Raw genomic sequence first — 25261 nt, 5'->3', positions numbered from 1 at the left:
GTGATGTCCATTTTTTTTTCTTTGCTTTACCTCACTCATGGCCAATAACTCTTCCCACACCATCATTCACAACACCAATGAAACTCTTAATACCCTCGTCACCATTAATGTGGCTGCCTAAACTCCTCTTATATTAACATCCAGCAACTACATCTCCTACATCTCCTGGAAATTGCAATTTATACCTATTCATTGGGCATGACCTCCTAGACTATATTGGTGGCTTAAAACCATGTCCCACAACCAACCTTGCTCAAAATAATACCACCATCCCAAATTCAGAATATAATCTCTAGATTAGACAAGACTAGCTCATTTTCAATGTCATCTTTGGCTCTCTCTCTAGCCATTATTCCATTCATTCCTCAATTGTGAATCATGAAATATCTTGGCCAACACATATGCCAAGTCCTCTCGTGGACGCATTAAACATGTTAAGACCCAACTAAAAAACCTTACAAAAGGTTATGAAAGTGTATCTGATTTTTTGTAGAACATAAAAGTATGATCTGAAAAACTAGCTCTTCTTAGAGTCCTATTTGGTATAGAGGATCTCACAGAGAAAGTCCTAGATGGTTTTGGAGGTGATTACAAAGAACTGGTTTATGTTGTTCAAGCTAGATATTCCTCAATTACCTTTGAAGAACTTCATGAAAAAACTGCTCAACTTTGAAGCCTCCTTACAAACAACAACGCAAGAACCATCTCCCTTTCCAGCCACTACAAATCCCACCAGCCGACACAATTATGCCCTCATTCAGGCTCCATCTCCCACAACTTTTGGCATCCATCCAACAACAATACCAATAGGTATTTCGTACCACAAAATGGTGGACCATTTTCATCTCCTAACAACTGTCCCTCTCGTCCATACTTAGGATATTTCCAAATCTGCAGACAATAAGGCCACACTATTAAAAGGTGTTCCTCTTTTCAGCTGGTTCTAATTTCCTCGCCCAACAAAAACTCCTCAACTTCATCCACTCATCTTACCTCACAATGGCAACCACAAACACATTATGCTACCGGTTCTTCTACTTATCTAACCTGTCTCTTAGACAATGGAGTTTCTCACCGTGTCACTTATGACTTAAGCAACATTTCCCTATATACTCCATACACTGGCTCATATTACATTATAATTGGAGATGACTCATGTCACGACTTGAATCCAGAGTCCATAATCGACAATGCATGAGCGGAGCTATAAGGACACGCAATCTATGCTAAACCTCAGAACATACATATTATAAAACAAATATATATAAAATTCACGTAGCATTTCGTAAACTTTAAAATATTCCTTAAAACCAATAAACCAAATTATAATTTAAAATACTCATTACATTTAATAAAATCTAATCCCTAAACTAAAACAGTGTAATAGTAGAGAACTTTATGACATTAAAACAAATCGATAAGGAAAAACCTTGCAGAAGCAAACAAGACATACCGATCAAAAATAAAAAAATAGGAACTCTTAACAAAGTCTACCGGCTAACAGAAACTAAGAACTTGAAAAAAAAATTAAAATAGAGGGGTGAACTCAACCAACTCAGTGAGAGAATAACATTTAATATATATTTTAGCTATTTATAAATGTAAGGATTGAAACAAATAGACACACACACATGTACATTAAATATAATAACATATGGTAATGAGATATATGTTAGACATTAAACAAAGTCGTTGACTTAAATAACAAACGAAACCCTAAGGTTATGATAACAGACGAGGTTTGCGGCCCTGATCACTATGGAAGGATCAATCGCTATAGGTCGGTGCCTCTCTTACCAGCTACGTATACAAAATACTATGTGCATATAAACTAAATATTCATTAGCACAAAGTTAATAACAAATATACCGATATTAATATATAATAGATGCTCATATAGTTATCAAAACAAATAAATTTCATATAAAATATAAATCAATTCAATAGAATGCGAGTACAAAATCAACAATGAGTACTCAGTAAATAAAGCAATATATATAGATATTCAAGAATTTATCAATTGTACTCATCATATAATTAACATAAATATAATATTTATATTATATGCATATTAAAGATTATCTTATTCACCCTGAAAATGAAGACAAAAGAATACAAAACCAAAGACTATTGAAGATCGTTAGGAGAAACGCTAACAGAACCTATAACAAATATGAAAAACACTAAAAAATGATTCGAAACAAAATAACATAAAAGATTAAAACTCTAAGTTTAGAGACCAAAACACAATTATAAAAGCCAAATTGATTCACTTAATTAATCTCGAACATACCTCAAACTAATAACCTAACAGACTTGATTCACCCCTACTGTTGGGTCAATCAGTCAACCGCCATCACAAGCCAATTGGTTAGTTGGTTTAGACCAATTAATCAACTATTAACACTTAAACCAATCGGTCACCCGATTCATACCAATTGATTGACTAGTTGATTGAGATTTATAGAATTTCAATATGTCAGTTTTCAATTCTACAAATCTAAAAAACAATTAAGATCCGTAATTTCAATTATCTAATCAGTTCGTTTTAAGCAAACTAACATCCTAATACAATAATTAAAACTCTTAAATTATTTAATCATTAAATCATAATAAAACCCTAAACTATTCTTTAATCATTTCACCACCAACTTCCTAATAGAAAATAATAAAAGAGAAAATCATTTATTTTTTCTTTAACCTTTCTTGAAACCCAAAGCTTAAGTTTAAACTAAAATCCTTGGTAAGGAATGAGGGAGAGTCACGATAGAGAGGAAAAGAGGAGAATAGAGGGTAAAACAATTCTCTTACAACTATTTTTTAAAAATACCTATGTTAATTGAGTTGGGTTTGGGCTAAACTTTAGGCTTAGGTCTGATAATGCTCTCTGTGTTGTCATGTTTTATCTGAAGATCAACTTGTTGATGCTTTTACTAAGTCTCTTCCTAGACAACGGTTTCTTGATCTCAAATCCAAGATTGGAGTTCTTACCCGCACTCCATGGGCATAACAGAAGAATACTGTGTGTTATTACTAACGTCTGTTATTGTTAGTCCTAGGATGATGTTATGAATCATTCAAAATTGATTTGTTTAAGTCTTTCAAATCATTCAAAATTGATTTGTTTAAATCTTTCTTGGTTGTATATATCAGTTGCAATCTCTAGAATCTGTATCAAACCTTTGGTTGGACTTCTCCTGTATTTATACGTTGACGAATCAACGGAAAAGCAAAGAGGAAAAATCATTCATCAATAATCTTTCACAAACATAGGGCATTAGCTGCAATGGATGTTTACGTTTATTGCTAAGGTACATTGAAGTCTGGTCAGGTTATGGGGATGGTCTATGTAAACGTTGTGGTTTTGGTCATCAATCTGCAGATCTCATGGATATATTTAATTGCTCCACTATCCATACATTGCCCAGCTGGGAACCATAATTTAAGCCCCACAAACGAACGTAAGCGAACTGAATCCTATAAAAAAAATTGTCTCCCGATTCCCTCCTTGCTAGCAAGGTGCCGCGTCCAGTGTTAAGAAACTAAATTCATTCTTTCCCATTAAGCTAAACACTATGGCATTGAATCACAAAATATATCATCTGAATCAACCTTCTCCCATCCTATGATGCAAAACCTTGGAAAAATGATAATTTAATTGTTATAATTGAAATACATCCACTCTCAGTTTAATTACAATGTGCAAAATTCTCCAAAAAGATGTTGGGTCGCACATTCAGCAGCTAAAACTGCAAAGATAATCAGCAATCGCTTTAAGTTTTCCAGAATCATTAATTCTTGGCAGCAGCAGCTTGTCTTGCGCCCACAGCAAAGAACTCAGTAATGACTTCAAGAGGCATTCCTTTGGTCTCTGGGACCTTCAAGAAAACAAAGATCCAAGAGATGACGCACACAGCGGCGTAAATGCTGAAGATACCAACTAGGCCGATGGAAGTTAGCATCACAGGCAGTGTGTAGGTGACAATGATGTCTCCAATCCAGTAAACCATGGCACAAATGGCAATGCAGAGGCCTCGGACTCTTGTCGGGAAGATCTCCGAGCAGAGGATATTAGGAATTGGTCCATAAGCCGACACAAAACAGCAGATGAAGATGATAACACAGGCAGTTAAGATTGCAGCACTGACGATTGCGCTCACAGTCACTAGTTCAAAAATAATTAAGACGACGAGGGAAAGTATCAGCACAGGAATTGTGGTAAGTAGGAGCGTCCTGGAACAGAGAGATGAGGAGATTAATAAGTACACAAGACATTAATAGATGTAAAGACTGACAGAAAAAACAGCATGTGCACAGACCCTCCCCTATATATATAGCAAGAGAGTGTGTGAGTGAAAGAGATGGAGGGAGGGAGTTCTTCTCATGAAAAATCAAACTGGATGTTCTCATTTGCTAATAATTTGAAAAGGTCCCCCTGTTCTAGAAAAAACATTGCAGCTCCCACTTCAATTTTGAGTTGATCTCTTGATCAGTAAGGGGCACAAGGATGCATTGAGAAGATGATGGTGCTCATCTAACTTGATCACATTCGAATAAAAGGGATAACGAACAAGTTTCGTTATTAGGCAACTGAGCAGTAGAAGGAAGAGTTTCCTTGTTGGTTTGTTCCTAGTGCAATCAAAGAACTAAAACTAAAAGGAAGTAATGCAGAAAGGAAATCACCTTCTCCCTGAGATATCCATAAGCTTCATCGCTACTCCTATACATGGAAGCATAAGGAGGTTTGTAAATGCACTTATAAGGAATGATGCAGAGTTTGTGCTGAGGCCCAAGTTTGCAAGAAGAACCGAAACACCTGCGTCTTCAAGAATTTGAGGCGTGTAGTAAAGAACTCCATTTATACCAGCAAACTGCATGCGAATGTTTCTTAAAAAACAGTTATTGACAACATAAATCACAATATGATTTTGGTCAAAATGAGAGTAGTAGGAAAACCATTCATGTGGATTTGGATTAGAATGAATTGAGAGCTTAAATTTAACTTATATATATATATATATATATAGAGAGAGAGAGAGGGGGGGGGGGGAGCAAATTAGCAAAAGATATCAAATGAAGTCATAGACTACCTGCTGAAGCAATTGAATTCCCATCCCAACAAACAAAGCATGCTTAACTCCGGGTTCAAGCAGAGCGGCCCATATCGGAGCTTTTGTAGCTGTTTGAGATGGGTGAACCATTGCGGGTCCAACTGGATGCTGATCCATAAGCTCCTTTGAATAAAGAGCTGGCTGGCTTACCAGAGCAGCAGCCTGGATATACTCACCTTCAACAGGAACATCACCACCAGGAAGTGAAACAACAGACCCGCGTCGGGATCCAGGAACTCCCTCTTGGTGCAAATAAATCCTTTTAAACCCCCCTTCCTTCTTTCCATCCTCACCTTCTCTCTCGGACCATTTCCATGCCAACTGCCAACCCCCACCAATGCCAGTACCGTCAACTGCCTCCCCAGCTCCTTGCAATAGACTGCTATGCCGTCTCATGCTCAGAGCACTGCCATGGGAAGTTGGGTGGGCCATATCCTTTTCCATGCTTGTCGTCTGGCGTGATATTAGTGGACTGTGCAAATTGTCATCAGAATCCTCACCACCAGCCTCTGATGTGTAGCCCTCACCTTCTCTTTGTACACTCTCTTCATCCCACTGCTCAGTCCTAAAGTGAGGTTCTGCTGTACTAAACATGCTGCCAAAATTAGGGAAAAGCATGCTCCGCATGCTTCCTGTCTCAGGGAGCTTTTCATGAACACTACCAAAAAGAGTCACAAGAGGGTCCATAAGAGGCACGCCTTGGTTCACCATGCTTCCTTGGCGCGATACAAGAGCAAGAGAACTCTGTCCAGTTACGGGTTTAGCAACCCAGGAAAGGCCTTCTTCAGGTCCATATAACTTGATTTTGTCTTTATCAACAATGGGTTCTTGACCATCAGCGACTTCATCAGCAGGCCCTATTATGTATTCTTCTATGGATGTTTCACCCCCGATACCAAGACCTTCAGCCAGTAAAGCCATCTCGCCTGTGCATCATAGAAGCTTTAGCAACAGCCACATAAGCAAGTTTAATAAGCTACATATGCAAACGGAGAAGCCTAAATTTCCTACCATTGGAAATTCACCAAAAAAAATCCAAATACTATTAAAAACATCTACACATTATGCTCACGTTTATGAACACTGAAGCTGGAAAGAAATGAACTCACACCAGTGAAATAGTTTTACTCCCTCCTATCAAGTTAAGCTCCTCGTCAATTTAAAGTATAATCAGCAGATAAAGCTATACACCTCACCTTGATCTCCAAATAACTGGTCAGGCTTTAAGGATAGCGAACGAAGAATGTAAAGTGTTTGGAACTCTACCATTAAAATAAAAAAGATGGCCTGCCACAATATGGTTTTCACAATTCCAAAGAGATCATTGCTGAGAAAAACAGGACTCCCTCAAAACCACTTCAGAGTGCACTTACTGGGGAAAGATTAGCATGCACCAAAAGCTTCTAGATTTATCATGTATAACAAAGAAGTCAAGTTGATCTATGAAAACATAGCTGTTGAAGTTAGCTGCATGTGTAAAGTTGGGTGCTTAAAAAATCTGTTCCCAGTGAATTACACATACTGTCATTCAGCCATGGAAATACTTCGACACGCATTCAAACTAATGATGCAAACAAACTACCATTTGATTCAGTGAGATTCGGCATCTTGTCTAAAACAAGAAAGACCAGGCTATTGTCTCAACCCATGATCTAAATTTCTATACCTTCTTTCAGAAGGAAAAAAGAGTGAGAAAGAACAACAGTGAAAGAATAATGAGTAAACCTGAAACATCTTCCCTGCCACGCAATCTCTGGAGAACCTGCTTTGCCTCAAGCATCTTTCCTTTACTTACAAGCCATCGAGGAGATTCAGGCAAGTAAAACACTGTGAGTACAAAATATAGTAAAGAAGGAATGGAAAGAATTCCAAGCATCATCCTCCAACTAGGTGAAGTTGTCAATGACATCCCAAAAACCATACAGTACGACAGAAACATGCCACCTGAACCGGCAAACTGAGGTAGAGTATTTAACATTCCCCTTATATCTGATGGGGCGGTCTCAGAAATATAGAGTGGAATAAGAGTAACTGCTAAACCAACGCCAAATCCATCCAACAGTCTTCCTATGCACAAGACATAAACATTGGGTGACCAAAACATTACCAAACCACTGACAAAGTAGAGAATTGATGAGCTTATTAGCATTGGACGCCGACCAATCCAATCTGATATGGGTCCTGAGCATGTTGTGATAGCAGCGGCTCCAATAAGTGACATGGCCACAACAAGACCTTCCACACTCGATTGCAACTTGAGGTCTTTCTTGACGTAAATGACAGCGCCTGAAAACATAGAAACAATATTTCAGAACTGCATTCAGTCCCTAATTCAACACCAAAAGTGAGAGAAGAAAATATCAGAAACGACCGACACGTAAGAGAAAATGTTCCAATTGGAAGCCTAGGAAAAATACCATCCACCATGGACAACAAATCTCAATATTTTCAATCTTTAGAATTTTAAGTTTTTAATTTTAATTATTAACATCAAACATTTCTCGGTCCAAATCAAAGATTAGATAGATGATAAAGTAAAAGAAAAGTACCAGCAATGGTAGCATTATCCCATCCTTGCAAGAAGTTACCAACGCAAGCAGCAATAGCCACTAGAGATGCTCCCTTCATGTTTTAACCAATGAATCAGGTCCTCAATATCCAACTCACCTGTAAAAAGATAAACACCCAGATAAAGCAATCAAACAACAAGAAGTCAAGAACCACAGATCCAATACAGTATCTAATCAGTGAATCCCCTGAATTCAAAATAAGCAATGAAAAATCCACTCAGTCAAGAAAGAAATACAAGACTGTCCAAAATCATCAGCAAATAAAAGAAACCAGAAAGAGGAGATCTTTATAGATTGCTCATCTCTTGGCAGCCAAAAACGTTAAACTCAACAAAAAAACAAGGCACAGGGGCTGGCTTCAGAGACTTAGAGAAATAGAAAAGTAACTTTTAAAAAGTAAAGCCTGATAACAGTGAATGATGTTGGATTGTAGTAGGAAAAAGGAAGATAAAATATCAAGCAAAGTGTGTGAACTGAACTGAACTGAACTGAAGTACAGGCTGTTTTTCTATGTGGATAAGAATCTTGTTAAGTGTTAGATACACCAAATGACAAGCCAAAGAAGAGGGGTTCAGAAATAGAGGAAAAGCCATGCCCTTATACAGTCCTAATTTGCCACAACAAAGAACTCTGCTTTCAGGATTAGCTGATACTGAAATCATACCTTTTTATCCCAACAATCCTTGAACAGTTACACTACACTCAGTCACCTACTTCACTGAGTTAAAAACTTGACAAATCTCTTTCTTGGTAACCCAGATACCAACTTCACCGGAAAACAACTCTGATAGTTTCAAACTGGGATAGATTTGAGGAGAAAAGGTATGTGCTTAGAATTCAAGAACTTGTGTGAACATGGCAAGTTTTAGGGAGCTGAGTACAAGCCAAAGAAGGGTCAGCCTGTAACCTCCCATACCGTGTCTATATACATTCATATGGACCAATCAAGGGGTCGTGGCAGTAGATATTGTCTTCTTCTCCTTTCCCTTTCTGTTTTTCATTAGAGTTGTATTTCTAATAATTGATGTGGTCAGGGTCTGAACTGTACTTTACCCTGTAGGAACTGGACTTCTCTACCCTCTACAATTGACAATTTTATTTTTTATTTTTTTTATTGTTTAGAATTTGTAAAGGGATTCCAATTTCCACTTTTTGGCACGACGAAGTGAGGACTCGTAGGTAAGAATATCCCTTTGTGGCAAATTTTCTACCATCGCTTTTAGGAATTCTTTTTCGAAACTCCGGAGATTAAATAAAATTTAAATTTATTTTATTTTATTTTTTTATTTTCAGATTATTTTGATATTAATATTAAAAATATTTTTTAAAAAATAAAAAAATATTATTTTAATAAATTTTCAAATAAAACATATTTAAAAAAATAACCATTATCACACCTAACCTTCATTATTGTTTAGTCCCGAAAGTCAGCTTAAACAATGCATGATTTTGCATTCAATGTATTGAAAGCAGTCGAAAAGGTAGATTCAACTGAACTGGGATTAGTTATGGAGCAATAAAATATTATTTATTTTCTTTTACACATGGAGCAATAAAAATATATATTTTGTTATATATAAAGTTATAGATAAAATCTCTTCTCAAATTAAATATTTATTAAGTGTGATATCTAATAAAATAAATAATTGGAGATTAGAATAAAAACATACAAGGATAGGGATAAGAATGAATTATTAACTTGTAGATAAAAAATTAAAAACATCAATTTTTTGAAAGGCTGCGCAACTCCCAGTTGCACATCCTTTTAAGGGTTTTTTTCATTGCGCAAATGGAAGCGGCGCAACCATATATATGTGTATATATATAGTTGAGCTATTTTTCTAAATAAATTTAGGATTGTGTTATTTAAAAAGGGAAAAAAACACTCAAATTTTGTATTATGAAGAGAAAAAAACAGGAGTAATGAACGGAGATAGCTGCCCTGGGCATACACATGACATGGTTTCGTAGCCATCACAAGGAAAGGCCACGACAGTACATTATCGGAGGACAGGATTGAAACGAGGAAAGAGTAGGAAAACTACCAGTCAAGATGAGGAAGAGGGTGAAGGATTAGAAGCAGCAGCTCCTAGCAGGAGACTGTTAGCTAAAATTAATGCAGGCGGAAGCCACATGGGGAAGACTAGAGCTTGCCTCTTTTTCTTGAACCTGTAAAACCATGCCAAGCTAGCAATCTTGTAATTCCTGTTAGCCTTTGGCCAATTTTACTATTCCTACGTGGACTACGGAGCAAGAGTTGTTAGGGGAACAGTCAAGGCCACTAATCACCGTGTGCCACTCCCATGTCTTTGCGCTACGATTCCATGGACCATTATTAATTTGCCGACGGGGCTGTGGCACTCCAGGCATCAGAAAATTAAAGGCATCTGTCCTTTCCCTTTTCCTCTTCCCTTCCTATTATTAACACAAAGACAGGTAGAAGATTTGGACGAGTCGCTCACAGCAACTGTCCTCGCTCGTAGGAAGCAGCAGGTTCATGTTTTAATGCTCACTCACATGTTTGCTTCTGAACTGTGTTCCAGCCAGCGTTTTCTTCAAGAATCTCATGTATGCACCCAGACAAGATTTACACAGCGCTTGCTTGCTTAAGATAAGGGGTACTTGGATAATGATGGGAGACATTTGTTTAATGAAAAATCCCAAGAACAAACTGCATTTGACAATTATATTTAAAAAAAAAAAAGATTGTTCTCAGAAATATTTTTTAAATATTTTTAAAAATCCGATTTATAATTTTGCTCAACTCCTCCTCGTCACCTTCAAGCTACTCTATACTCGCATATTTAGTTTTTGAAACTTGTTCCGGACCCACGTATCTGGCCAAATCTGAACGTTGCTTCTATATTTACTAAACTGGAAATTAATCAAGAGGGCAAAAGGAAATGGTCTTACAGATATAAGGCATGAGGGCATGTCCGAGACCAACATGCAGATGGTCTCTCGATTTTTTGTATTTTTTTTCATAATTACAAATTGATCAAAGAGACTTAGAGACATGCTGGAGAAGAGGGACATGGATACTATTGACATGTCGAATTTTTTATTTATTTTTGATCGAACTCATTGTCGATCCTTAATGTGTGATCACTGGTTTATGTTTTTTGGTCTGGATAATAAATTTTAGTATAGATTTTGTTTCAAGTAAAGGTGGAACTGACTGTACTCTAAGCGTCGTCATCCAAGAGGAAAATAAATATTACTTAACGGGTGCAGATGCAGGGGAGCAACATGCCGGCATACATGTTTAATGGTTTCTTGAAGTACATCGAATTTAGTGGTCTGCAAGCCTCAAAAATTACACAGAGGAGCCCTAAGCCCAATTACACGAGAATTCTAGACTATGATCCAGTTCAAATGGGAGATTATCTAGACATCCTAGAACATCAGCCCAGCATTCAATTAGAGCCACAACAGAGTTTACCGGTTAGCTTAGCCTTAACCTTTGAAATACTTTATGAAACCATTGAAGGAGGGGAAATTCTCTTTAATTTCTTGCCAATGCCCATCTCGAGGAGAATGAGAATGCAAGTGATATGCAGCAATGGAACAAGGTATATTAATGATTATCATTGCTTTTTTCTTCAAATATTGGATTTAGTTGAGTGTAGCCTCGTTTATAAAACCTGGTCGATGGATGACTCGTTCATTCTTAATCTAACCTGACTGTATAAAAAAAACTGTTTTTAATAAAACAATGCGAGGTTTTTCTTAGTAAAAACTTAAATTAATCTAGTTCAATTCTCATCAAATGAATGGGAGGAGACCAGGACCAAGAGAATGCACCGAAAGGTACTTGATTACAACTGCAACAGATCAGATCAAATCTTATGTATGAAAATCTTATTCAATCTACTACTTAACAAAAAGTGACCTGCTTATTTGGCATCCATTAGTGATTGTAAAATGAACCACAGGAACCAATCCATTCAAGACTTGGGCCTTTCTTTTCCTACTTTGTGAACTTCACATCAGGATTTCTCATATGTTTGAGCCACATATCAGCCATGATTCTTGAGGAAAGGCTCCATAAGAGATCTTGCCCTTTTGATAACACATGTTTTCCTTTTTTCCCTGCCTTTCCAAGTCCATATTCAACCAGCCAGTGCATTGCAGTTAGCCTTTGCCTCTCCGAATCCCACACATTCCTCTTTCTTCCTGACTTTGCCTTCATGCCCCCAATGTGCGAACTTGTTACTTTGAATTTCTTTTCCTCATCGTAATTGTCCTCTTCGATGTCTGCTTGTGTCGCATGAACTAGTGCAACCACAGGTCCGCCAACTGCCTCGTATCGCCTTATAGGATCCCGTAGCTGGACAACCACAGCTATGGTAATTGTTGCTGGCTTTCCTGGAGAAACTAAACTGTAGTTCTTTATCCAATCTTCTAGTGAAATGGCAGAATCCAGAGGGTAATTTTGATCCTTCCCACTGTCTGTGCTTGCATTTCCAGCGAGTGGAGAAACATCGAAGGGGGCTTCTTCCTCTGCCATTTCTGCCTGAATCTTCAAGGCTTCTATTGCCATTGCCTCAATCTTCTGCAATGAGAATGCCAAGATTTCCTCGGCTGTCAAAGGGCTTTCATTTACATTCCAAATTCCTGTTGATATCCTCTCTTTCCTGCCTGTACTAGTCGCTGTTGCCATTGTTTTAACGGCAGCAATGGTACGAGCAGCACTTGAACTAGCGCCTTCTTTGTTTCTCCCTTGGATGATTGCAGAAGCTATGCCTTCAAACGCTATCTGTTCTGCAGTTTTCCCTAACAGTTCATCGAGGGGCATCAATGATAAAATTCGAGAACAAAGCTCTTCAAAACCAATGGATGCCATTCTCTGAAACAATTCAAACCCGTTTATGGATTTGTCTGGTTGAAGAACGAGTGGTTTTGACAACTGCATTGCTAGTTTTGGAGTATCTTTCCTCGAAACAACAGTATCTAGAGGATTCGTAGCTGCTAAGTAGCCTCCATCTCTTGTTTGAACCAGACAGCCTAATCCCTTCCCAAGGTCTGAGAGATATACCTTGGATTCAGCCTCTGAAGAGTCATCACCTCCATCGAGATGCAGAGGGGGAATTTCAGGTTGATTGAATTTGAAAGCATTAGTTTCTGCATCTTCGAGCTTCTGGAGAAATTCCTGCGTTACTGTTTCTTCATCTGAATCTAATTTTGGTGGTTCAGTTTCATCTCCTGTCTTAACAGTTTTTTCTTCTCCCATCATGGATTCAAGAGCTTTTATCTGCTGAACGATTGAATCGAGCTCGGATAGTCTTGTCAGGTGTACCTTATCGTGAACTACTTCCTTGACAACTTCGCTTGAATGTGACTTTTCTTTAACATTTTCTTCAGAATCTACATTCTCATTCTCTTCTTTGTCTTCAATCTCCACCCCTTTATCCACAACTACAAAGTCTGGAAGATCAAGATCCTCTATCTTTTGTTCTGGTTCTTCTGATTTCTGAATAGAGGGGGATGATGAAGGAGCTGGAGCTGGCTCATCAAGATTCAAGTCATCCATTCCATGAATATCTGCAACTGGATTTGCCTTCGAAGGAGTCCAAGCTTCTGATCGTCCTGTCATCCTTGGACTTGGGACACTGAAGGATGATTTAGACTGCTTACGTCCCAGTGAAAGTGAGAAATTTTTCGATTTACTAGACTTCGATCCTTCAGCTTGACTATAAATATCAATCCCTCCTTCTTTCTCCATAATCTGAAATCCCAATTTGAGAACAAGCTCTCCTCCTTTTGCCTTCCCAGATAGGTTGAAACTCGTGTCCCACTGCCGCACTCGAGTATCTTCTTGGCTCTTCTCCATGGATTCCTGAATAAGTCGACTTAAATCCACTATACTTCTCCCAAAATCAAGCTCTTCAGCATCAACTGCAAATACATAAATCATAAATGGACGGGGCTCAAATGTAAGCGGCTTCCCTTTGCCAGGAGTGCAGTACACATGACTCTTGATAAACAGCGTCTCTTCAAAGTCAGCAGCGCTATGTGAAACTCTTGATGGCATTGTATGGACCGCACCATCTTTTGTCTCCTTCTTCCTAACAGAAACCGAAAGCCGGAGTCCATTCATGGAAGCTGGAAGGCCTTGCACAGCAACTACTTCAACAGAGAACAAACAGCTTAATTTCTGCATCCCAATATGAGACAGGGCTCGGATTGGCTTCCAATTCCAAATCCCTTTTTTCTCTGTTGAAGTAGCTATGTCATCCAGCTTCTTTATTTCTGGTTGATTAATATTGGATGTTCTGCGCTCAGTTTCTTCATCAGGCTTTGGACTAGACCGCCAAGGCGACAACGACATCCGCCTGGACCAAGTCCTGCTGCTTGATTTTTCATCGATTTTTGCTGTGCCACTCTCATCTGATATTATAGAAGGAACTGAAGATCGAGGAAATGCGAGGGAAGCAGTTCTGCGGTTGGTGGAAGTCTGGGCTTGATAAAGAGACTCGCTAAGTTCTTCCAGTTCTTCCAACAGTTGAGTATTTGATCTCCTTCTATCTGTTGCCATTAGTCGAGAAAAAAGAAAGAAAGAAAGCTGACAGAAGAAACTGGTGAAGCAGGTGGCTTTTGATGCTGAGATTACTTGCAGATAAACACAACTAGAAGAGGAAGAATAAATAGAATTCACATGCTTGAAAGATTTTTGAGGTGGTGGAGAAACAACATCCGTATGTGATAGTTATATGTGGCAATGGCTATACCTTCCAAAACAAAAAAATTCTGTGGCTGGTGTGGACAAGAGAAGAACGTTCGTGTTATGTCTTTTTTATTGTCCGAAAAAGACAAGATTTTTTACTCCAACAAAAAACAAAAGAAGACAAGATTTTAAACGAGGCAATTTGAGCCCAAGGTATTTATTGTCTTTTGGTAGTTGCATGGTTAGATTTCCTTTTCCTTTCAAAGTTGCTCTGTTCATTGCAGTAAATTCCAGCATCTGTTCTATTAAGTTGTGTTTGGATAATGTTTCAGTATTAAAAACGACAAATACAAAAGGGATAGAAACTTATTTTACTAGAAAGACGAAGATAGATGCATAAAAAAAATCTATTTCTGCCATGGATGATAAGCGAAAGCTGGTTTACAGATGTTGGCTCACCGCCCTAGTAGTAAAGTAACGGTCACACACGCACACTGGTTTAGTTTTTTGCCTGCATCAGTTTTGTACCTACCAAATGTCATTAAACTGACATTAAAGCTTGTCTTGAAATATTTTAACTAGGATGATTCCGCAACATCTGACTATTATTTCAAGGGATTTTCCACCACGAAAAGACATGATGATGTGGCTTGAATGTAGGAGAGAGGCCACTGGGTATTAATGGCGAGACAAGCAATCTGAACAAGTCAAATGGCTCGATTAATACGGGGGTTTGGTTTCTGACTGAAATATTGCAAGCTGTTTGATACATAAGTAATTAGGTTTCAGACCATTGTAAGAAATCAGAGATGGAGAACAACAGCAAGCAAATGGAAAATAGGAAAGAGGGTGTTGAAGAGAAGAAAGGAAAACTTGATGGATTGCCCATGGAGAGCAGTCCCTACTTGAAGTATACAGATTTGGAGGATTACAAGCGCATAGCCTATGGCACTGAAGGACACCAAGAAGTTAAGCCTAATCAAGGTGGAGGTGGCACCGATGCTCCCACACTTTCAGGGAATGACCTCTCCCCAGGAAAAATGGCAATAATTGATGCAGCAGCCAATCGTCATGGCATTCCATAAATCAACGTTCTTGCTACAATATTATTATTGCCTTGAACAGCTCTTGCAACATCCCCTTCCATGTCTTCCGAAACAATTCATAAAGGTTTGCCTGTTCTTCGCGCATAAACCCTTACAAGAATTTTACACAGATTCAGTAGCTCTCAGCTTCCAGGACAAATTCTCTTTGGCATTGTAATTAATTACATGGTTTTTCTTTTCTTTTTCAAGTGATTTTTTATGCTCATTCGTGTTAAAATGGGAAATGTGAGTTTATAATGTTCGTTTCACTCATAGAATGGGAAATGGATTTCTGAGATGAATTATTTAGGCATATATAGAGTATGGCGAACAAACAAATGTAATGTAGCCATTCACCCGGGAAGTAAATTTAAGTTGTTGTTTTGTAATATGGTACACTGTTTAGATATATATTAAAAAAAAATTAAATTTTTTATTTTATTTTTAACATCACTATATTAAAATCATTAAAAGAAACATAATTTGATGTTTTTTCAAGACAAATATACTTTTAAAATTACTAAAATATAAAAGTTACTACATTTCCAAATAAATAAGTTTTAAATCAGAAATTCAGAATAGCTATGGTTTATTTTTTAACCTTATTGGTGATATAATGGTGGAAATAATTTGTGAATTCTATGGAAATTAGATAATGATATTGTTGTTAATTAAAAATAAGTAAATTGCATGTAAAATGGCTTGATATGCTGATAGTGGAAAAGCTGGGTTTTTTTTCCAGCAAGGAATATTTTCAAATCAGTTTGTATATCAACCACAATTAATTAAATCACCTTTTTAAACAATTATAAAAATACACTCTAAACCGATCTGATATATTTTTTAAAAAAATTCTTTAATATCAATTTTAAAAGTTTTAATCCAAGGTCCAAAATCCATCTTCCTTTCTACTTATTTTTGAAAATAATCACACATTTTCATATAAATTGGGGTGCACAGTAATTCTCAAGATATCACTCATTCTAGTAGTGCAATGCATGCTTAATCAAGTGATAAATGCTTTTAAAACTTAAAGTATAAGTAAATTGTCAATTATTATTACATAATTAGACGCCTAAGAGTTAATCTTTATAGTTACTAAAATTGATTTGATCTAATAAACTAATCTAGTAATTAATTAATAAAAAAAATTAAGACAGAGATATGATAAAGTTAATTTCAAATATGTTCTTTTAATTTTTTTATTGAAAATAACATTCTTTATTTTAAATAATTATCTTACTGATATCATTTTAGAGTTAATTCACGACTTGAGATTTAAACAAATAATTATGCTTGCAATGCTTCATTTTCAAACATGGTAATTATCTTTTGTGCTCACTTTGAATTATTAAAGAATAACTATGAAGAACAAAGTAAATTTCTCAAAGTGAACACCATCTACCTCACTGTAAAAAAAAAATAGAAAAATTGTGTATATCCATCATCAAAAAAGCCCAACCTAAGGGTGGTAGGTTGGGCCATAGGCCTAAAATCCCATAACCGTTATAATCTTTTAAGCCCAATAACAACAAAATGCAAAAGCCCAGGGTTCCCCAGTGGAGTGGGCATCTCGCGCTAAGCACGCACACAAACAGTAGAAAGCCGTCCTCACTCATCAGCGATCATCACCTCACCGGAGAAAGCCAGCCAATCATCGCAATCGCAAGCAGAGCTCTGTGGAGAGATTGAAAGGAAGACAATGGTGTTGTTTATGATTATAGCAAGGTTCGGCGTTTTACCTGGCGTCATGGCTGCCGCTCTATACTCTACGCCACCTACCTCTGCCAAGAACTTCCACAGCAGCAGCAACAACGATAAATGCTCCAAAATAAGTGAAATTTCAGATCCCTAAAGCAGAAGCGGATGATGAATATCATTCTTCGGCTGTAAGGGACGTGACTGTGTGAGGGTTCCTCATTGAAGACATCGATCTGGCTTTCTTTCACAAGGGTCTGTCATGAGTTAAGGCTCATAAACTGATGGAATCTTTACCGTCATTTTTTCTTGAAGTATTCAAATTTGAGATCATGACACCAGCAGGATCCAGCATCTCTTGATTAGCAAACATGCCAGCCTGAAAGCATAGCAGGGTTAAAATCATCAAGCAGTAGGGTGACATGCTTGCATTTTGAAATTTTACAGTGAATATACAGATAATTGTCTCCAGTTTTTTTTTTTTTTTTTCAATTATTAAGAAGAGGTTAGAACTCAAAAACTCTCGGAATATAGTTGACGTACAAATCATTGTCTTTTAGATTTTTTATGCATAACGTTGTTCTTTTTTTTTTTTTTTGCTTTGGTCATCTAATTTTATTTCATTACAATTTCATCGTCAAAAACTCTCGGAATATAGTTGACGTACAAATCATTGTTTTTTTTTTTTTTTTTTTTTTTTTTTTTTGCTTTGGTCTAACTTTATTTTATTGTTTTGAATTTTGGTAATATGATTTTATTTCATTACAACTTCATCTTCAAATATTATGGTGGTCTAACTTCTTCCCTCTCTTTTTTTTTTTGCATTTAATCATCTAACTTTATTTCATTATAATTTAATCCTTAAATATTATGTTGGTATAACTTTATTTTTCTTTTTTTATTTTGATCATCTAATTTTATTTTATTACAATTTCATCCTTAGATGTTATGTTGATAAGTGTTAGAATTTCCATTTCTTTATATGTTATCGTGTACTCAATTTTTTTTTAAATATAATTAAAGCTTATAGTTTAAAGAACAATTGAAACTGTGCGTTATTGTTCCTTGAATAGTTTTTTTTTTCATTACAATTTCATTCTCAAATATTACGTTGATCTAATTTTATGTGTTGGTATTTCCTCCTTTTATATATATATATATATATATATATATATATATATATTCTAGTGTACACAAAGACTTTGAGAAAACTCTGAAGCTGGATGAAAAAATTATTTTTTAAAATATAATTTAATTTTATAGTTGAAAAAACAATTAAAATAACAAGGATTAAAGTTTTAAAAAATATACAGTGTTTTTTTTCATTTTGACAAGAAAAAAATTGGTACGATCCTTAGCATTTCATTTTACACACCAAGCTGTCCATGTTGTTTTAGGATTTTGTGTTTTGTTCATAAATTTTGTTTTTCTCACTTTTCAATCCCTAAAAGCTAAGAGATAAAAGAAAAACTTGTCAAAAAAACCCCACTGAAAAAATTAGTTTGGGCTCTAAATCTAAGCAGTGGTCTGAATATGAGGGCCCATGCATGTCTGGGCCATCCTTCCATACTTTGGAGTGCTTGGGCCATTCTCTAAAGCCCAGGCGTTCTTGGCCCAGCCTGAACTACATTCTTTATGCCATCTTTTAAATAAAATAATATTTTAAAAAACAAGTAAAATATTAATTAAAAAAATATATTATGCAATCCTTTTTTAATTATATCTAAGCTTTTATAGTTATATTGGTTTTTTTTATATAATTATATATAAAACTTATATACACAAGTCTTAAAAAATTGCATATAAATATTCAACAAGGGTAAAATATATATTTCATTTTCTATTTATCTTCATTTATTTTTATTATTTTATAAAATTAATTATTCATTTATTTTTCATTATGGTTGATAAAAACACTCAAAAAATTATTATTTTTTAATTTCCTGGTATAACAAATAATGGTTACTTTTAATTATTTGAAGAATCATGCTCCTAAAATACAATAGGATTACAGGAATCCTTCATGCAAGAGATGGACGACATGGGATAAGCCTACCATCCATATAATAATCGTGAAGGCACAACAAAAATCATTTACATGATATTATCAAAACTATCAAAGAGTTCTTGGATGAGAAAACAAACATATACTTTCTTCAGAACGGAAAAATAAGATCATCAAACTAAATCATTTCAAATTCCACCATCAAACTAGACTCATTAGAAATAAGGGCTCATCAGATGGCTATGACGGCCTATAAGCCATGAAATTGACTTTAAGAGTACAGGATCGCTTTGAGCTCGGATAATCCTCTTCAGGCCATGTCACATGTGGGTGGTCTTTATAACACAAAAATTAATAAATAAAATGAATTAGATTGAGAATCCCAACTCCTCAAGGACTCCAACTCCAGGGTGTTAGAAAAGAGTTTTCGGAATACAAGAAAGATTTGAGAGAGTGGTTGGGGTTCATATTACTGGTCTGTTGTAGACTCTGTTCTTCCACTCCCGCTGCATATTGGATTCTTCCCAACTCCTTAAGGACTCCAACTCCAAGGTGTTAAAAAAGAGTTTTAGGAATACAAGAAAGATTTGAGAGAGTGGTTGGGGTTCATATTACTAGTTTGTTGTAGACTCTGTTCTTCCACTCCCGCTGCATATTGGATTCTTCCCTAATCATATTTGCCTAGTTGCTTTTCTTGGTGTTTCTGATGGTTGGTTTTAGGGTGACTCGTGCTTCTTGAACTCGAAGACCTTTAGCTAGTTCAAGGATTCGTGCTTCTTGAACTCGAAGATCCGCTGTTAATTTTTATGTTTATCCAACATTAGCACTAAGATTCAATATTGAAGGATAAAACTAAAAAAATAACTTAAGTGAACTTGGATTAATCTATCAAACTCATGACTTGAGTAATGAGATTGAAATGACCTTATAGAAAGAAAAATAAAAAAAATTATAAAATTTAATTTCAATTCAACAAAATATTGAAGGATAAAATAAAAAGAGAAAATCAACAAAAAAAAATATAAGAAACTTAAAAAAATATTATTTAAGTAAATAATATTTTGTGAGGAAAAGAATAATGAATTCCGCCCCTCAATTAATTTATGTTGAGTATAATAGTTCATATAAATAGTGAATTTTTTTGGGGTTGAGATGGGATTAAAACAAAAGAGACCATCAGATTCTATCACTATGCCTAACTCGATCCCAATTATTGTCATTTCTAGGTTCTTCACCAAAAGCTCATTAATGGGGTAATAAATGTCTCCAACAACCACTGTCATAACAAAAATAGAATTACTAATTAAGGAAATATTAGAAAGTGTAATAAGAATTGTGATTTAAAATGTTTTTAGTTTGAAAATATATTAAAATAATATTATTTTTAAAATTTTTAAAAATTAATTTTGATATTAATATATAAAAATAATCTGAATATATATATATATAAATATAAATTAATTAATTTTAAGTAAGAAATTTTTTTGTAATTTATTTTAAAAATACAAATTCAACCGCATTCTCACTGCCTAAGTGTGCTTAGTATAGTTGTAGTCTATCTAATGGTTGTGACTTGTGAGTGTTGTGCTTATATTACACCTATTTTTGCCTCTTTTTACATGCAGATGTTTCCAATGTAGATAACTCATATGCTACGTTATGATTATCGGACAACCCCTTTATGCCGTTTGCCATCGACTTTATGCCTTTAAACAGAAGTTTTTTGAGGGTGTAGGGACCAAGCTAGCAAGGTACTTCTGCGCATGGCATGGCAGGATGAGGGACCCAATCATCATCAATCATAAATTGAAATAATTAAAAATCTTGTACTCTAGTGTATCTACAACCTCCAATCCCATCCATGGGGTCATATCAAACAGAAACTGTTGCTGATCACTCCACCTCATTGCAATAAAAAGTTGAGAATCTCCAAACACCCATAAAGTAGCCAACAAATCTCGAAAACAAAGCAATCCTTGTACAATAACTGTAAGTACACCTCAATCTTAGCATAGATACGTGCATGGATGGACTTGCCAATCGCAATGGCTAGAGGAGCTACACTACAAATCTACACAGCATTAAGATCGATTGCAGCAATAATGGTTTTTGGGGACTTGGAAAATCGTTAAGGATCAAATGGCCAAGATTCTGCAGGAAGTCTGATGGGAGTATCTAACATCATCTGCAAGCCGGCTCTGCTAAATGCAATTGAAGTGGACATGTCATGGGCTATGGTGTCTGCAGCAGAAGCAGATTCTGAGAACCCCAAAATGTTACTACTACAATCCATCTCAAAAAACAAGGGATTATTTTGGTATGGATTTGGGTGAATGATCTTATCCACGCAACCCAAGTGAGCATCATGTAGCTGAAAATGGGAAAAGTTGGCCTCAGTGTTGCACTGTTTGTAAAGAGTACTGGATTGTTCCTTCAATGCGCAATCTTGATATGAGAGGATGGACTTGAAGAGCATCGATGGTGATTGGTTGTTGGTGTTCGTGTCTGTGTTTTTATTTGTTGATGTGGTGGTGCTGTTGATGGAGATGGAGGTAGGTGAAAAACATGGTTGGAAGCCATTTATTGACATGGCATTGGACTGGGAAACAAGTGGGTTGAGTAGGCTTTTGAGGTCATTTTCTTGGTGTTCATGAATCAGAAAAGCGTTTTGGAAGGCCTCAACAACTGTGTTCTTGGATTGACACTGATCAAATATTGATGCTGATGCTTCAAGCAGTGGAGGCAATGAACCTGAATTTGCTGGTGAAGAGGCTTCCATGAGGTGATAGCCTTGTCCAGCTTGGAGGAACACATTTTTCTTCTCTCCTTTTTTGTGAAATATCCTACAAATCACCCATTCCTCCTGCAAATTAAACAATCTCAGTATAATTTCCATGGAACATGAGATTAAGAACATAACTAATTAATTATTATTAGCAATGCAGAAGGCATAAGCCAATAGTAACATTTTTGAACCAGTCAGAATAATAAATAAATGTTAGGCCATTGACAATGAGTTGTTAAATCAAAACAATCACATCAAATTCTACCCTCCAAAGGTGAATAAACAAAATGAAAATTGTCTAATCGTAGTGGACAGCAAACCCATTTCAGATCAAGAACAACAAGTCAACTCACAACCAGACAAAATATAACAGCAAGCTAGCTTGGTTTCCCACGGCGCACGAGTGGGGGAGAAAGGGTCCACATTACCTTACACGAGTGACGGTAGGAAAAGTCACCGTCTAAGCGGTACTCATGCATCACCCACTTGGTTTTTTCACCTCTAGGAGCTCTGCCTTTGTAAAAAACAAGGGTCTTTTTCATGCCAAGCAAGGCACCAGTTGAGGCACTGTATACTTCTCTATCTTTGCCTGTGGCTTTCCAGTAGCCAGCTCCGGTGGCCCGATTTGTTCTCAGCCCTGTTGGGTACTTCCTGTCCCTCAAGCTAAAAAAGTACCATTCTCTTTCTCCCATCTTTGCTACATCTGATTAAACAACAAGAAAACCAACACCACCACTCAAACTCATATTAATGAAATATAGATTTTGTCAGAAGTGAATGGCTTAAAAGCTATGTGTGTACACATTAATTTATAAATAAAAAGTATATCACATATAAAAAATCGGGTTCCCTTCCAAGAAAAGAAGGGCATTTCTTAACATATAGGATGATCCAGCTTAAACTCATATAGTTAATTATAGCTAACCTAGCTTCACCTGAAAAGAGAGAAGCATCTTCAAGTAGAAAAGCAAAGAAAAGGGACATAATATTTTTGGAAACTACCACTACTAGCTTATATATATCAAGCAAGCTAAGTTATAGCATCAAATTAAAGGTAAAGGGAATATTCTGATCAGTTTCTTTTGGTGGTGCCACGCATCTTGACATGAAGAAAAAATGAATCATACATGTAAACGTAGCACATTCGTTTAAAATCGAGAAGCAATAGGCTAGTATGTGTGTGTGCATGTGTGTACCTGGAAGCTCCCAGGGTTCACATCTGTTAAGATCAACCTCAGCAATATCTACACCGCAAAAACTTCCATTAAACACCTTTGAAGCGAGATAGAAGGTTATAAGCTCTTCATCTGTTGGGTGGAATCTAAACCCTGGAGGCAACCCTTGCTCGTTTATATCTTCACAAGTTAGTTCACACAGAAGCTCTTCCATTGCCAACATCTTCACACAAAGCCAAGGAGAGAGAGAGAGAGGGAGAGAGAGAGAAAAAAACGGGGGGGGGGGGGTTTAAGGTTGTAAAAATGGGATTTGGAAGCGGATGAGGGAAAATGGTTTGTAGTGGCATGCAATTTATAGAGATTTCGTTGAAAGCAATGAAACGGAAGGAGGTTGGGAAACTGTGAGGGAGAGAGTGAAGCAGAAAGAGATGGATTTGGACACAAAAGCTAAGTGGGGGAGTACAGAACTGCACCTGAAAAGCTTCCCAATCAGGCAAGATTTTCGAAAGTTTTTTAATGGCTGATCAGCAAAGATTACGTTGGGTTTTTTTTTTTTCGTGTATGCGTGTGTGGGTAAAGGGTAGTAAATTTTATGGGGCTGAAGACCCTATTGGTCCCTATATTACTACAAAATGTTTAATAAAATCCCTCTTATAAGGAAAATTGTGACTAAATCCCTTCTATGTCAAGAATAATGTCCTTAATATAGATTATTCTTATTTCTTAGTTAGTATTCATTAGTGAAGAACATTAACCATGCTGATTGTACAGCATGCATCCGTTGTCTCTATTGATAGGATTTTAAAAAAAGAATCACAACCAGTTTTTGCAATTTAATTTCTCCTTATTATTTTTTTGTAATTAATTTTTAGTTAGTTTTATAATTATTCTGAATAATTCAGTTTATTTTGCTCGCTTCTAGCAACAAGTATCCATTTTCCATATTGATAGTAATTCCTCATTGGTTTTTTTATTATTATTAAATTTTAGTCCATTTTTACAAATATTTTAAATAATTCAATAATTTTGCTCGCCTCTAACAACATATATCCATTGTCTGTATTGAGAGGCATGCTTTTAAATCAATAATCCAAACTATAAATCTTTTAATCAATATCTTGAACATTGCAAATTCCATGTTTACCTTTCCTACTGTAGATCCACCAACATAGAAGGATCCAATCAGTCATTTTTCCTTGCAATAGGACTTGATTAAACATGTTGTAGCACGAAGGAATAGGGTTGCAGACCCCAAATTTTAGAGTGGTTGCAGAGATTTTGTTTATGCGTGCGTGTGTGAGCATGTTTACAAATAGCTAGGCTAGGAGTCAGATGATTTTTTATGGAGAAACACGAGGCTCCCATCCCGGCACAGTGAGATCATCCTCACGTACTTAATTCTTTATTATCAGAATAAACTAATATAATACTGACGTGATTACACTAGCTAGCAGTAAAGAATAATTAAAGGCAAGGATAAGCCATATGGCCATGGATTGAGATATTTCTTGCATGTTCTGAGATTTATCTTCACTCCTGTCCATTCCATTCTTTCTACACGGTTACAATGGCATTTGTTTTTCAAAACAAGATAAAAAAAAAAAAAAAAAGAATATACCTGCTTTGTGTGTGTGTGAAGTGATTTTATTGTTTATAATATGTTTTAAAATTGTTATATATTTTTTAAATACCCTTTATATATTAAGTATTTATAAATTATATCTTTTCGATTTTTTAATGAAGAGTTATGTTTTATCATTATTTTATTTTTATTTTAAAATCATAAAGAAAGAGGTTCATATATATATATGCTAATTAAACATTAAGGGGGGAAACGGTAAAGTTTTTAATAATATTAGGAATCATTAAATTGTGATGTTAATGTCAGACTCGATAATAGATCCCACTAATATAACCATAGTTTTGAAACCCAACCCGGTCATCGACCCGGTCAAGTGATCGGGTCACGGGTCAGATGGGTTGATCCGGGTCAACCTAAAAAAAAAACTACTCTTACAGTAGTGAAAAATCAATCTCGGTTGAAAAAGAAAGCCTACGCTTCTATAACCATGTGAACACATACACTTACAGTTGCAAGTTCAATAAACAGAATTGGTGAGCATTAACAGAAGCAGAAGCAAACGAACAGGGACATCAAATTCAAC

At 36.1% G+C, this 25261-nt stretch overlaps 4 protein-coding genes across 6 annotated transcripts; 1 reads left to right on the top strand and 3 right to left on the bottom strand.

The window, feature by feature from the left end:
* Window positions 1-3638: 3638 nt before the first annotated feature.
* Window positions 3639-8679, bottom strand: LOC7471751 (monosaccharide-sensing protein 2). 3 transcript variants are annotated; one of them, XM_052450614.1, is made up of 7 exons: window positions 8346-8679; window positions 7661-7778; window positions 7272-7397; window positions 6837-7178; window positions 5091-6037; window positions 4684-4871; window positions 3639-4233 (listed from the first exon to the last, which is right to left on the bottom strand). In XM_052450614.1, exons 2-7 carry the CDS (start codon window positions 7737-7739, stop codon window positions 3792-3794), a joined length of 2124 nt encoding a protein of 707 aa, XP_052306574.1. In that variant the 5' UTR covers window positions 7740-7778; window positions 8346-8679; the 3' UTR covers window positions 3639-3791. The 3 variants fall into 3 exon arrangements, with proteins under 3 accessions (XP_052306574.1, XP_002300629.1, XP_024451274.1); XM_002300593.3 differs by having other exon boundaries at window positions 6837-7397; XM_024595506.2 differs by having other exon boundaries at window positions 6837-7397; window positions 8392-8679.
* Window positions 8680-11421: 2742 nt separating this feature from the next.
* LOC7474554 (protein PLASTID MOVEMENT IMPAIRED 1) lies at window positions 11422-14415 on the bottom strand. Its single transcript, XM_002300592.4, has one exon. It carries the CDS (start codon window positions 14217-14219, stop codon window positions 11652-11654), a length of 2568 nt encoding a protein of 855 aa, XP_002300628.4. The 5' UTR covers window positions 14220-14415; the 3' UTR covers window positions 11422-11651.
* A 645-nt stretch (window positions 14416-15060) lies between these two features.
* Window positions 15061-15659, top strand: LOC18096067 (uncharacterized). Its single transcript, XM_006386070.3, has one exon. It carries the CDS (start codon window positions 15158-15160, stop codon window positions 15431-15433), a length of 276 nt encoding a protein of 91 aa, XP_006386132.2. The 5' UTR covers window positions 15061-15157; the 3' UTR covers window positions 15434-15659.
* Window positions 15660-21092: 5433 nt separating this feature from the next.
* Window positions 21093-23613, bottom strand: LOC7474553 (protein CUP-SHAPED COTYLEDON 3). Its single transcript, XM_002300591.3, has 3 exons — window positions 23118-23613; window positions 22350-22624; window positions 21093-21999 (listed from the first exon to the last, which is right to left on the bottom strand). The coding sequence occupies exons 1-3, from the start codon at window positions 23317-23319 to the stop codon at window positions 21265-21267; spliced, it is 1212 nt and encodes a 403-aa protein (XP_002300627.3). The 5' UTR covers window positions 23320-23613; the 3' UTR covers window positions 21093-21264.
* Window positions 23614-25261: the final 1648 nt, after the last annotated feature.

This window comes from Populus trichocarpa, chromosome 2, assembly GCF_000002775.5.
Source record: "Populus trichocarpa isolate Nisqually-1 chromosome 2, P.trichocarpa_v4.1, whole genome shotgun sequence".
In the NCBI taxonomy this organism is placed as follows: domain Eukaryota; kingdom Viridiplantae; phylum Streptophyta; class Magnoliopsida; order Malpighiales; family Salicaceae; genus Populus; species Populus trichocarpa.
Note: the sequence above shows the minus strand (reverse complement) of the source record. Positions and strands in the feature narration are given on the sequence as shown.